The sequence below is a fragment of the Heteronotia binoei genome, chromosome 5 (assembly GCF_032191835.1).
Source record: "Heteronotia binoei isolate CCM8104 ecotype False Entrance Well chromosome 5, APGP_CSIRO_Hbin_v1, whole genome shotgun sequence".
Classification (NCBI taxonomy): domain Eukaryota; kingdom Metazoa; phylum Chordata; class Lepidosauria; order Squamata; family Gekkonidae; genus Heteronotia; species Heteronotia binoei.
In genome coordinates this window covers 112,775,434-112,790,145 of record NC_083227.1, presented here as the reverse complement: position 1 = coordinate 112,790,145, position 14,712 = coordinate 112,775,434, and the positions used below count along the sequence as shown (strand labels likewise).

The window sequence follows — 14,712 nt, the reverse complement described above, 5'->3', positions numbered from 1 at the left end:
CAATGAGAAGTATAAGATGTATACAGGAGTAATTACAAAGAAACACAATAGCCCTGCATTCTAACACATAGGCATGATACATTACATTGCATATGAAAACAGGAATGTTTTACTTTTTTGTGCTGCCCCTACAATGTATTTGATTGCTGATGATGCAGTATCCTCTCTGTACAATTTGTGAGTCTGATGCATTTGATTTGTTACAAGGTAAAACTGGCAACCTAAAGGCAGTGAGATGGCTCTAACTCATGCTGTGAGCCTAAAAGCCATGTTCTAAATACAAAATGCTCAGTTTTTATATCAAAACTTGTATGCTGCAAAGAACCACAAAGGCACTGAGAATCCCATAATTACTGGGCTTAGTGTACATGTAGTATTATCAAAGTTGGGGATAGGATGCTGCCTAGGTACTCAGTTACTTTAGCTCCATTGTGTTGTAATGATAACTTTTCAAAACAATTTTAAAAGTTGGCAAGTAATTCAATACTGTCATCAGAAGCCAAGCTGTCTTTGAAGGGAAACACTGTAGTTTGCTGTTAACAATCACATGTCATGTGAAAAGGGATAGAGAAATTTCTAAATAGCTGCTTTTTCCTTCTTATATATGTTGGAAATATTGCATCCCCCCTGCCCCTGTACTCCTAGCCCTGTTACAATGCGTTAGGTAGCTGGTAACATAGGAATATGTGAAACTATCAGATGCTGAATTGGAATTGTCTACCAAGGTCAGTATTGTCTACTGTAATTGACAGAGGCTCACTAGGATCTCAGAAATGGACAAGCTGCTTAGAACTATGTGCCGTACCATTTCTAGACCTGACATTTGCCTTTTGTGACTGCTGAAATTGGGCCTGACTGTGTTGGTCAAGTGAATATTGTAATAAAATAGGTATTAAAGAGGTTATTAAACACCTTTCTAGGAGGGTGCTGCTTCAGTTGCCTTGAAAGAGGCAACCACGAGACCCCTCCTGAAGAAGGCATCCTTGAAACCCACTAAACTACCACCATCAGTTTGCCAGTGTTCCTTTTTTGGGCAAGGTGCTTAAGTGAGTGGTGGCTATACAACTTCAGGCATTATTATTTTTTTCTTTTTAAATGAAACTTTTAAAAACAATATACAACAAGTGCCGTCAAATAATCAGAAAATACTTAACCCTTTAAATCCCCCCTCCCATACAAAAACCTGTAATAACACATCTATACCATTATCCTAGGATCAGATTTAGGCAGTCTTGAAGGAGTCTGTTTTTTTAGGCCCATCTCAATCTATTCAAGCCTTATTTTGGGAAAATAAATGGTCTTGGTTACCCTGACTGAACTTCACCAAGAGAGTGACAGGTTTGTCTCTGCTAATTCTCCTGGACCATCTCAGTGGCTTTCACCATCATCAACCATGGTATCCTGGAGAGGTTGGCTGGGCAAGGAGTATGGGGGAGGGCGGGAATCTTGCTTTGCTGGTTCTGCTGTTACTTGAGTGGCCAATTCCAAAAAGGTGGTGCCGGTGTCAATCCAGACAAGACTGAGGTACTACTGGTCAATGGAGAAGCTGCTCAAAAGACAGGAGTCAGCCTGTCCTGGATGGAATTTCACTCTCCTTCTGTAAGCAGGTTGATAACTCCATTTATTGTTGGCATAGCCCTGTGAGGCTGATAATGTAATTATGAAGCATGGCAATCTATGGCAGAGTGAGGATTTGAACCTGTCTCCCAAATTTTTATATGACTCAAACTGCTACACCATGCTGGGACTTGAACCTTCTACATGGAAAACTACTGAATAGTGAAAGTAGTTGATATAGCTGCACACTCTTTTGAGCTCTTATGTTTAAATAACAACTGATTTGCGCAACGAGATGGGTAAAGTGGCTCCCCTAACCACAGGTCTTTAGTATTATGGGAACAGTTGGACAAGTCTAAAAGAACAGGACAATACTTTCCCCCTTACTCTATGCTATTTCTGTTGTCAATGGATTACTATGGCCACTTCATAACCTTTAACGTAGCATGTTTGTGCTTTCTATGCCAGACAATTACTCGTAGCACAGGGAAGGCCGCACCTCTACACGATATTCTAGTTTAGCCGTTCCGAGGTTGGACTTTTCCCTAACAGGTGCAGCACTTGGGCATCGAAAGTGTTTTGGTGGTAGGGCGTGGGTAATAGCGAGATGACCGTCGGTGGCAAGACTTCTGCTTTTAATAGTCATGGACGTCGAAGGGAGGTTTGCCCCAGCACTATGCCCAATGGAGAAAACCTCCACTCTGACGCAAAAGCCAAGCAAGCGGCCACAGTGCATTCCGGGAGTGGAGAAGTAAATAAATAAGGCTTGGCGCAAGGCACGCCGGTAGCTCAGGACGAGGGACGGTCTGGCTTACGTGAGGCACGCCGGGATAGGAGAGAAGCGTCTGGCGCGGGGCACGCCGGGATCAGGGCGGGCTGTGGTGGGGGGGCCCTGCTTAGGGCTGTTGCTGGCTCGCTCGGTGGTTCCGGTGGTGGCCGTTGGGCTCGAAGACGCGGCGGCGGAGGAGACGGCTCCTGCCCGGCGGGGATGGCGGACGCGGCAGCCTCCCCCGTGGGGAAGCGACTCCTGCTGTTGCTGGTGGCGGGTCCGGGCGAAGGCGAGGCGGTGGGGCCGGAGCCTGGGCCTGCACTGCCCTCCCGGGCCTGGAGGAGCGGAACCGTACGGGCTATGAGTGGGGCCGTTCCCCAGGACCTGGCGGTGAGGCCCACGGATGGGTGGGAGGTTTTGCGTGCTTGCTCACAGTGCGTGCGCGTGTTGTTGTTGAGCTTCTGCTTAAACTCTGGGAGGGGGAGGGGTTTATCTTCGTTCCTTCTGTGGCCGAGATAACTCAGCCTTGTTGCCCTCCCCTTTCTCCGGTGGCCCCAGTGCTGCTGTAGGCTGCGAGATAACTCGCTGATCTCAGGATTCGCATTCCGCGTTTGTGGCAGGCCTTGTTTACCTTCTCGATAAATAAAGTGCTGTGTACACGAGTCTATTTATCTCGGAGTATTGCGTGGGGAAGTTAAAGGAAGAAGGAAGATATGAGCTGTAGTTAACTAGGGTTTACGGCAGTAATGCGGATTGGTCTACCAGACGCCTTTACAGCGGGAATCCTCCTCTAGTTGCTGTGCGTTGGTGCGTAAAACTTCTAAATGTATGGTGTTTTCTAGCTTGGATTGTCTAAGAGTTCTTACATTCTTAAATTGCTGCTTAGGAATGTTGTCTCTCTTCAGAAGCGGAGCAACAAAATCTCCAGTAGTTACAGAAATAAAGAGTAATCTAATTTTTACAGTTATTTTTATAGAGAACTCTAAAAGCTGAAGTACCAGCATTTTTCATGGGATCTATACTATATTGAAGATTTGAGCTGGTTTTAGTGTATCTGGTGGTAGTTAGGTGCTGCTTTTATTGGAGTCACACAGATGTTTACATAGGAAACGTTGTTGTATATTTGAAAGCCTTATAGATACACAACTAAATTCTTGTTTTCCAAGGCAGTTCAAGATGTTTTTAATTTTTTCAGGTATAACAGTAGTAGGCAACCAAAGGAAACATAAAGCAGTCTTGAAGATAATTGGTGGCTACCAATTTACTCTATTTGCTATACTTACTGGAGTACTTCTCCACACCCTCTGCCATCACAGCAGGACCGTAGCCAGCGAGGGGGGGAGAGACTATAGAATCTGCAGCACACCCACCCAATATTACCTAGTCTTCCCTTTCACTGGGGAAGGGAAGATTGGGAGGGGGTGCTGCAGGTTCTTTAGGGGCCACCACCCCTGGGGCCCCTCTGCTGGCTACAGGCCTGTGTCACAGTACTGTCCTGGCTGCTAGTTGGCTGCTGTAACTGGTATAGCTTCCCACAGAACTGTTCTACCTTGACTTTAAAGGGCTGGTAGTTGGAGGAATACCATTATAGTGAGTGAAGAACAGAATGGCCAGTACAATTTGTCACTTAGTCATCAAAGGGCTGCTATTTTTATGTCCAGGTAAGTGGCCCAGGTGCTTTTATGCTCAAGTAACTATAGAGTGGAAGCTTGATAGTAAATGATTATAGTGCTAGGGCTGGTTTGAAGAACAAGTGGCATCTTAAAGGTTTTGGACAGGTACTTTCTAATAACAATGTGGGAATGTTAATTGTAAGGCAGTCTGCATATGTAGATGACACACTGTTCAGGATAGCAAAAACCAAAATATGCTGAAGAATATGAGAGAGATTTCTTCTGGAAGATACAGCAGCAGAATGACACATTAGCTTATGTCAAGAATGTAGTGTGCTTTGGAATAAATTATCCTAACAGAAGAAAAACCCTTATGGCTATTGAATTTATTGCAGATAATTGCATAGAAAAGAAATCTCAGAAATTTAAAAACAAATGTTCTAACAACAGATGAAGGTGCTTGATTGTGAGACATATAGCTTCAGTGAAACCTAGTGAGCTGCCCACGTCTTGATATCCATGCTGACTGTTGTTAATCTAAACAAATTTAGTAGCACTCATACAGTTTGTACTATCTAAAACTGCCTGACGATAGGAACTCTTGTACTAACTGTTGCCTTTCTACTTGGAGATGTCTTTATCTTGGCTGGTTTGGGGTTAATTGTGCACTTACTAAATCTGCTATGGGAAAATAAATCACCTGGACACTATTTTGCTATAGTGCGGTCCTCCAAATTGCAAACAGCGCTCAGAATGATTAGGAAACAACTAACATCCATTAAATAAGTATTTTAGTATGTAGCAGAGCTTGATAAGAATCAGAAAATGTTTGCCAAAATAAGGTAGGTAGATTATTACAGGGAGAAAAGAAATAAACAACTGTTAACTTTCTAAATTAGAAAAATGACTATTGAAATGGGAAATTATCATTTCTGTAAAATCATATGGTACGAAGATGCAGATAAGGAAAAATACTGTCATTGGGTAATTCACTGAAATTGATAGGTAGCAGATTTAAATAAAGTACTATTTTGCCCTATTTGGAGACTGCTTCATTTAGACTTTGGTCTGCTGCTCTCAGAAGACGGTGTGAGTTAGCCATTAATGTAATTTGCTTTTTGAGTGTAGCAATATGATAGCAAAAGGCTCTGGAACATGCAGGTTTTCATTCCCCCACCCCACAGGAATCCTTCCAACCTCTGGACAGCTGATACCCAGGTCAAAGGATACATGTAGATCCAGCGGTAAGGGTGGGGGTGGGGGTTGCAGTGAAGAGTGGGACTTGAAGTAAAATTCTCCTCTGCTTCTGTCAGCAGAGCTTGAAAGGGACTGCTGGGTGAAATAGAACATAAGGGGCACAATTTTCTTGCACTGATAGATTGCTGGATTCAGCCCAGTGTTATTTTAGTCTTCTGGTAACCAATAAATGAATACATTTACATGTTCCTAACTAATTTCCTTCCACACTCTATTATGTTTTGTTTTGAACCAGAAGAATAGATACCACTTTGAGAGATTCTGGTTCAGGTTTAGGTACATGGAATGGGAACGTACAGTCTGTTCTCTCCATTGATCATGCAACTAAAATGGATACATTGATTTTGTTTTGAAAAAGCAAACACTGTGTAGCTTTTGAAAAATGATAACAAACCAGTAGAAATTCTAATATGTTGTTGAAGTAACATTTTGTGGGGGGGAAAGTGTGAAAGCTATCAGTACTCAAAGCAATTGTTAATCTAGTCTTATGGCAATCTTTAAGACTGCAGACTAAAAATGTAAAAATTATTTTTTTATTTAGACAGAACTTGACCTGACTATAAACACATAATGCCTTAATTATTGAGGTGGCCAGCTGCTCATACTGTGTCATTTGTCTACTTCCTTTAATATTTACTAGTAGGTACCACAGGGCTGTTCTCCAGTCTTTAAAGCATACATTTGATTATTTTAGTTCTTGAATTTTTTTTGTTCCTAATTGAATATTTCATTTCAGGAGTTTGCTGGTATTGGGACCTAAATGTGGTGTATTTCCTAGATTTTATTTACTACATTGAAGTCAAAATAAGAATATTAAATCAAATGGCATTCTGTATAGGACATCAGAGAATTTTCCAATCCATATTTTCTAGAAAGCCAACATCATACCATGATGTGACCAGAATCTGCAGTCTTGATTTGGATTTTGCCCTGTGTGCTTCCTTGTAGCTGTGGGCCAAGTTCTGGGTGTGGTTGCCAGGAAATTGGCCAGCCCTGCTAACCAGTATAGTTAGGTTCAGCAGGTAGCTGTGTTGGTCTGCAGTAGCAGAGCTGGATTTGAGTCTGGTAGCACCTTAGAGACCAACAAGAGTTTCAGGGTATAAGCTTTCATGAGTCAAAGCTCCCTTTGAAAGCTTATACCCTGATACACTTGCTGGTCTCTAAAGTGCTGCTAAACTCAGATCTTTTTTTCCCCCTGCTCATTGTGCTCCTCCTTTCCCAAAATGTCTCTTGTGAAAATTGAGAACTCTCAGGAATGGTGCTGAATCTGGTACAGGGGTTGATAGCGGGGTGGATTGAATGGAGCATAAAACAGGAGGCAATTTCTGCCACTTCCCTTTTGCCGGCATAATCCCTACACTTCTTCCTTTGGTGGCTGCAGGTCTCCCTTATCTGCAAGACTGCTTTTTAGTGTGAATGAGTGGAAAGAGGAATTGCCAAAGGTACCTTTTGGATCTATGTTGGGATTTTTTTTAGTGAGAGAGATTGTGTCAGTCTCTAATTCTCTGTTTAAAATATGAAGTCTTAAAAAAACCCTGTAGTGAGTACCATCTTATCTTGTTGATTATGCTCTAAAATTGCTCTTGGGGCGTTACATTGTGTTGTTTAAATTAAGGGTAGTGTTAGTGTAGCTGCTGCCTTCACCTGATCTTCGCTTGTCGAATATTTATTTCACGTATATGTATCTTATTCTTGAATATATGGGCATGTAAACAATTTTCTCTTAGACTTTGGCATAATCATGCCACAGGATTTCTGGATGGTTTTCTAAAACTGTACTTCAGTAACTTTGCCAAAGCCATAAAGGTTTTCTTTAAAGAACTTTTTTTCCTGGACTCCCTTATTATAGATTGGATCCTGTTTTAAATCCATGCACAGAAATATGGAAACCTCTCCCCCCATGGTACACCTTGAAATGCTCACTGAAATGCAGCTTCTTGGGGATTGGGAACCCCCAGGAATAGCAAGAGGAGGAAAATTAAGGACTGCCACAAAGAGGGGAGGAGGGGGATAGGTGAAAATTATAATTATAGCTAAGATATTGGATGACTAATATGAATTTTAAAGGAAAATAAGTAAAACTGATTTCTTACATTTTTGTACCTTGGAGTATTTTTCTACTCAACAGGTATTCTCTCTTTGGTGCAATAAATATTCTGCAATTTGTCATTAAGGTTGCCAGTGCTGCAGTGCACTTTAAAATAGTTCTCTGGATAATAAATTCATGGAGCAGAAAAATGACCCTGCTGGCAGTAGTCGTATATTTTTGTGGTTATTTTTTTTTGCCCCAGGTGATTTTGGGTTTTAAAAAAGTGATCTATAAGTGTTAACAGGCTGTACTTTGGCGGCATCATCTACTAATGTTCAGGTGACAGTGTCCTAAAAGGAAAAAGTTCTAGAGCACAGGTGTCAAAACATGCAGCCCGGGGACCAAATCAGGCCCCCCCAGAAGGCCCCTAACAGGCCCCTGAGCAACTGGCTGTCTGCTTCCTTCTTCTTCTCTCTTGCTTCCTTCCATGTAGCAGCTTGCTTTGCAAAGCTTGCTCAATTGCACAGAAGCTACTGAGCAAACCTCTATTTTCTCCACTGGCGAAGACTCCTTCCTTTGGGAGGAAGGGATAGAGGGAGCTTTGCCAGGCTCTCTCAGTAGCATAGTAGACCTACTGAGCCAACTTTCTCTTCCTTCTATTGGCTGAGGCTCCTCCTCCTCCTGGTCCCCTGGGGAGGGAAGGAAAGAGCCAGAGCTTACTTTACCCAGTTCCCTGGATCCCACGGGAGAGATACAAAGAAAGCACCTTTAAGACCAATGAGTGCTAATGTTTTAAATGGGTTATTTTTAGGGTTTTTAAAATTCTTTAACTGTGTTTGACTGAGTCCTTTATAAAGTTTATATATCTGCTACCTGGTGTTACATTTTATGACACACATGGCCCAGCAAGGTCTCATTTATGTCAGATCCAGCCCTCATAACAAATAAGTTTGACACCCCTGTATCTACAGCCACATTTCTCTGTATTCTAAATTTAAAAAGGGACAACTGATTTACCCCAAGTATAATTTACCTGAGAAGATTTATGCTCCCATCTCTCCTCAGGTAACTAGCAAAAGGACACAAGGCATGATCAGTGAGGACTCCTAACTTCTACCAGTCCAAGAAAATTATTAGGCAAAACCTTTCATTAAGGTGAAAGGAGAAGCTGATTGATATGTAAAGAATATTCTACTACTTTCTCTTTGCTACAATAAAATTTCCTGCAACTCCTGGGATCCTTTTCTGCTATATTTAGATTTTATGTCACCTTGCTCATTCATTACTTAATAGTTTTATTTATTTTAAAAGATATATGCCTCACCTTTCAACCAAAGGCTGATTTCCCATGTGTTTAATGACAGTATATAAAAATACTATATATCTTAAAATAAACAGAGCCATTAAAATGATAGAATAAAACAGCAGCACATATTATGCCATGGGTCATAAACTTAAAAGCCCAAGTAAACAAGTTTTTAGCCAATACCTGAGACAGTAATGATGGGAGCTAGTGGTAGATGTGCAAAGGAAAACAATTCCACACTAAGATGACCCTGCCCCTTGCCTCACACCTTAGAAAATGGGGTCATCCGGAGCAGATCTTCTGTAGAAGATCATAATAAATATGCAGTTGTTCAGAAGCTGTTGACAACTTTAAAGCTTTAAGAATGTCTCTTTGTTAGTGGAACTTTCACTGAATGCTGAGTTTTTGATAAACCCTTTAATATGTTTTTGTTATAACATGAGAAGTTTAAGAGTATAGTATTGATATTAACCATATAAAGATCTACATATTTACAGCTTCGGTATTGGGAATAAAGAAGCTATCCTAGTTAACATTTTTAACAATTTCTTCCAAAAAAGTAAAACTTTTAATACACTTTAATAAGCTTAATAATAGAGCATAAAATCATTAAAGCTGTTAGTGACAAGGGATTAATGTTTCTCTCTCTCGGCTTGGCTTCGCGAACGAAGATTTAAGAAGGGTGCAGTAGTCCACGTTTGCTACAGGCTCGCTGGTGGCTGACAAGACCAATGTGGGACAGGCAGGTCCGGCCACAGCGGCTGCAGGGAAAAGTCTGATTTAGGGTTGGTCCTGTAGCAGTGCGATTCTTCCTCAATCTCCTTTTGTCCTCAAGACCAGCTATGCGTGTGTTCTCAAAGGAAGAGACAGCCTGGTGGATGGTGTGCCTCCATGCTTTGCGATCTGAGGCTAGGTCAGACCACTGGTGATGGTTGATGTGACAGGTGCTAAGGGATTTCTTCAAGGAGTCCTTGTACCTCTTCTTTGGTGCCCCTCTATTTCGATGGCCGGTGGAGAGTTCGCCATACAGGGCAATCTTGGGAAGGCGGTGGTTTTCCATCCTAGAAATATGCCCTGCCCAGCGCAGCTGCGTCTTCAACAGCAGTGCCTCGATGCTGGTAACCTCTGCCCGCTTGAGGACTTCAGTGTTGGTCACAAAGTCACTCCAGTGGATGTTGAGGATGGTGCGAAGGCAGCGCTGATGAAAGCGCTCAAGGAGTCGCAGGTGATGACGGTATAAAACCCACGATTCGGAGCCATAGATGAGGGTTGTCATCACAACCGCTTTGTAAACATTGATCTTTGTGCCTTTTTTCAGATGCTTGTTGCTCCACACTCTTTTGTGCAGTCGGCCAAATGCACGGTTTGCCTTTGCCAGCCTGTTGTCAATCTCCTTGTCGATCTTGGCATCTGAGGAGATGATGCACCCCAGGTAGCTGTACTGCTGGACTGTCTTCAGAACTGATTCACCCACAGTGATGCAGGGAGGGTGATAATCTTCCTGGGGTGCAGGCTGGTGGAGAACTTCTGTCTTCTTCAGACTAACTTCTAGGCCGAATAGCTTAGCAGCCTCTGCAAAGCAGGACGTCATATGCTGCAGAGCTGATACCGAGTGAGAGACGAGTGCAGCATCATCAGCAAACAGTAGCTCTCGGATGAGTTTTTCCATTGTCTTGGAGTGTGCCTTTAGTCGCCTCAGGTTGAACAGGCTGCCATCGGTGCGATAGCGGATGTAGACACCATCGTCCTCATCTAGATCTACTGCGGCTCTTTGAAGCATCATGCTAAAGAAGATCGTAAAGAGAGTTGGCGCGAGAACGCAGCCTTGCTTTACACCTGTGCCTATTGGGAAGGGCTCCGAGAGGTCGTTGCAGTGTCTGACTTGGCCTCGCTGGTCTTCGTGTAGCTGGATGATCATGCTGAGGAACCTTGGGGGACATCCTAAACGTAGCGTCGTTCAGGGCGACCACTGCCTACTGTGTCAAGCATGGTTCTGATGTTCCAACATGCAAGCTTTAGTCTTTGCACACTTTGTGAGGCAGGTGCATGCCTTTTCTTTGTTGTTATTTTTCGACCGCAAGTAAGGATGCCCGTTGACCGCGGCTAGCCAACTGGGGTGGGGGAGACGAGCTTTGTTTAGGCCACCTTTTCTAGGCCCCTCTCCGTGTGGAGCAAGCAGTGCTGTCCCTAGATAAGGCTGCTTGGTCGTTCAGGGTGCTGCCGAAAGATGCTTTCGTCTCCGGGTTAGCATCAGGCGACCAATATCCTGAACCGCCTACATGCAGGATCGGGACTGCGGCTTCCAGTGGCACCTTCCACCTGCCGTTTCGCCCCTTGCCTATCGCTGCAGGACTTGATGCGTTGTGGGTTGTGTGTGTGGATATGCCCTTCAGGCCTGCGCAGAGGGATTTTTTAGGTGAAGCGCAGTGTGCGCGGTACTGGCTCCACCCTTTCACCTGGGGGTCATCTGCCATGGCCCAGTAAGCCGGGACGCCGGCAGTGAGTCCTCCAGGTGGTAGGTGTTACATTAACGAGCTCTATCTGCCCGGGTTTGATGTTAGAGTTTTCCTTCTCTTAGGCTGACGAAGTTGGGGGTGGTGGGGGGTGGGCTCCCTCTGGGAATCCTACCCCCCCAGGGAAAGTGCATGCGCAATACATAGCCTCTCCTCTCCCGGTGTAGTGAACGCCGTGTGGTCACTGTCTGGCTATGCCTGGCAGATGGTCACTGCAATGGCCTCTCCTGCATTACTGCATCCGTAGCAACACCTTCTCGCTGGTCCCCCCCGTTTTCACAGAGTTTGCTACGTCATGGTGCGACCGAATTGTCCGGCGGTATAACCGGATGGGCAGGCTGGGCCCACCAACTTCGTCAGCCTAAGATTAATGTTTAAAAGCAGTGTAAAAGGCAGGCCTCCATAATTCACCCTTCCCCCCAAAAGAAAAACCTCAACAAAAACTGGAGAAAAAAGAATTGCCTTTTTAGTTGTCAAAAGTTTAAGAGAGTAAGAGATATGGAAGCGGTTAAAAAATGAGGGTGCCCCAGTTAGAGCTATGAAGACCTGGAAAAAATTGTGGCAACATTTGGGAGAAAAAAGGGTGTGTTTTTAGGACTTTTTTTCCAGAGGAAAGTTTTGAGAAGCTCCCCAAAAAACCTTGTAGAAAATATTTTACTTTGTCATTAGTTAAATGTTTTTTAAAAAAACTTTACTTATTGAAAATATATAACATGGAATTATGAGGACTTTTCTCAATTTTCCCAAATCAGATTTAGTGGAATGCTTAGAAAAGCCTCTAAAGAATTGTTCTTTTGCAATCAGTAAAATGTTTTAAGGCAAGATTTTAGTGCATAGCATTCAGTTATTCCAGTGGAAAAAATTGGACATTTTGGGAAGCATTTTTTTAAAAAAAGCTTTGAAATGTCTTGCTCACAGAATGGGTGAAATTAGTTAAGATAGCATAGGGTGCTGTAGTTTGCAGCTCTCTCATTTTAAGATGGGGTGGCTTTGTCAGTTTTGTCTGTAGAAAACTAAGACATTTATACTTTTACACTCCATAATTATGCCAATTGATACAATTTTATACGCTGAGTTATAAATGATGCATTTTATGTTGTTAAAAGTGAAAGATGGGTTTGGATTTGTTGGGAAAATAAGTATTGCATTTATTTCAGTATTATTTTCCCTCCCCCAAAGGAACCAGAAAAACATTTTCACCCATGGCCTCAACATTTCTGGAAATTTTACAGCTCTATCCCCAACAGAAGGCTCTGTCTTCTCCCAATACTAATTTAGAAAGAAGCAGTAAATATACAGGAATGCTGAATATTACCTTGACACATACTGCAATTAAAGAGGGTTGCCACTTTCTGGTAAGTCAGAGAAATGGAAATTGGTCAGGGAAAGTCAGGAAAATTGTGATTAAAATATATTCAAGCAGTGGATTTTTGACCTGCCTCAAGAGCATGTTCTGTTCCTGTGGCAACAGGAATAGAGAAGTAGCAGAATACAAGTAAAACTTAATGATGCCCTTTCCCAGCTCCACCTTTTTCTCAGCTCCACTCCCAGCAACCAGCCTAATGTGTTTGTTGAGCTCTGTCCCTACATGATTTCCAAGGTCTGCCTGTAGCATTTGCAAGGCAAGGCTAGTCTAAACGTTTAGCAGTATACAAACTTTAAACATCTAACTGTTGCCATCGCTACCTGCTAGTACTGCATTGAACTTACATATAAAGATAAGCATGTTTTGGGTCATGGAATGGACCTTTTATCTCCTGCTAAATCCAGCACGGAGTTGCAAATGAGTTTTGCCACTGTTGGATTTCACCGTCAACTAGCACTTTCTACTCTGCACCACGCAAAGTAAATTTTGTAAATGTGATTGCTTGTTCCTGCTGGAAGTTTACAGAGTACCAGCTCTCTCATCCTCTCTCCTGACTTCTCCCATGCATAAAGGTTGCAAATGAGGGTTGTCTGCTTCCCTAGATTGCAGAAACCCCACCTCCTTTCTTGCTGTTGATCTGCTCATTACACTTTCTGGAACCAGAAAGTGAAAGTGAAACTTTCCCAACTTTGGAAAGTTCCTACTTGTTAGCATTCAGAGTTTACTTGACTTGAAGTTTGTATCTTGTTGTAATTTTTGATGCAGTTGCAAAACAGATGTTGTTGCAGTTAATGTTGAAAGAAGCTGATATTAAATCTCCTACTCTGACAAATAGTTTTGCAGTTGCGACTTTTTTATTTTATTTATTTAATAGGCTTATATTCCGCCTTTTCCTGTAAATGGGCTCAAGGCGGGTCACAACATATAAAAATAACAAAAACTTACATATCAAAGTTAAAACAATTTAAAATTAACAGTAAAAAAAATAAAACGCACCACCGGGGGACAGGGCACAGCATATCAATAACCAGTTGTAGGCCCACCTTATACGATGGTAGTAACAATAGGATAGCACTGTAATAAGCATGATGGCACCACAAGGGAGGCCAAATGATGGAAAAATAAGACGCCCACTGCCTCAACCATAGGTCCGGCGGAACAGCTCCGTCTTGCAGGCCCTACGAAATGGCAGTAATTTCTTGTGTAGTTGTAGAATGGAACATTTCATTAAGCCATGCATTAATGTAACACAACCTATTAATTTTTTAACTTGTGGTTATATTTGAATGGTGGTTAGGGAAATTGACAAATGTTGTCCAGGGAAAGTCAGAGACATGAAAAATAAAATTTTAGTGGCAACCCTGAATCAGGTGACCCTGAACAACAAAGTAGATACACTGAACTGTGATAATATAGACTGGGCACTGGTCTTTTAAGGATCAGCACTTCTAGTTTAGGTCTTTTGAAACTTACAAGCTGAATCAGGACACATTTTGTACCCTTTTAAGTTTTTCAGAAACCTTTTGCTATATAGACACAGATTAGTATATTGTTGGATGTGTTCTTGTGATTATATAATTGGAACTGTAATTCTTGGATATATTTTCTCACTAGCAACTTCTTTGTGGGGCATGCAGAAATAACACTGCATATTGAAGGACTGACTATCATGGGCTGTGAAAGAATGCCCCCCCCCATTCCCCTATTTAGCAATGCACTTACTACTTCTCAATACACACTTGCCTATAATATCCTGTGCTGTTTGGGAGGGTCTCCCAGACCCAGGGAGTAGAGTTTCAGATAATGCAGTAGGGTGTAACAAGAGGGGGAGAGATGGGGAAGTTCAAGCCGAACTCCATTTGCAGTTGATTGGATCTAACTCAGTAAACAATGGAGGCCTCATGGGCATCCTTTCTTTTAAGTTGGGGTGGCCAAACTGAGGCTCGGGAGCCACATGCGGCTCTTTCACACATATTGTGTGGCTCTTGGAGCCCCTACCTCCACCCTGTTGACCGAATTGGAAAAGGCATTTCTCTCTTTAAATTCCTTCTCCAAGCCAACCAGAAGCTTGGAGAATGCATTTAAAGTTAAAATTGCTTTCTTTCCACCTCTCCTTCCCTCCTCCATCTATTTTCCTTCCCTGAGGCTCTCAAATATCTGACGTTCATCTCTTGCGGCTCTTAAACATCTGACATTTATTCTGTGTCACTGTTATGTTAAGCGAGTTTGGCCACCCCTGTTTTAAGCGTTAGAAAACTAGCTATTTAGTCTTAGAGAACATATTTTTACCTCTGCAGTAGGG

At 42.6% G+C, this 14,712-nt stretch overlaps 1 protein-coding gene across 2 annotated transcripts in view; it reads left to right on the top strand.

Moving 5' to 3' along the window:
• Positions 1-2,362: 2,362 nt before the first annotated feature.
• KDM3B (lysine demethylase 3B) overlaps positions 2,363-14,712 on the top strand; it is a 68,045-nt gene continuing 55,695 nt past the window's right edge. The window contains exon 1 of one of the 2 annotated variants that reach the window (XM_060240104.1): positions 2,363-2,716. In XM_060240104.1, the coding sequence (XP_060096087.1) occupies positions 2,546-2,716 (171 nt within the window). In that variant the 5' untranslated portion in view covers positions 2,363-2,545. The remainder of the gene's footprint in view (positions 2,717-14,712) is intronic. The other variant, XM_060240105.1, reaches the window with a different exon arrangement.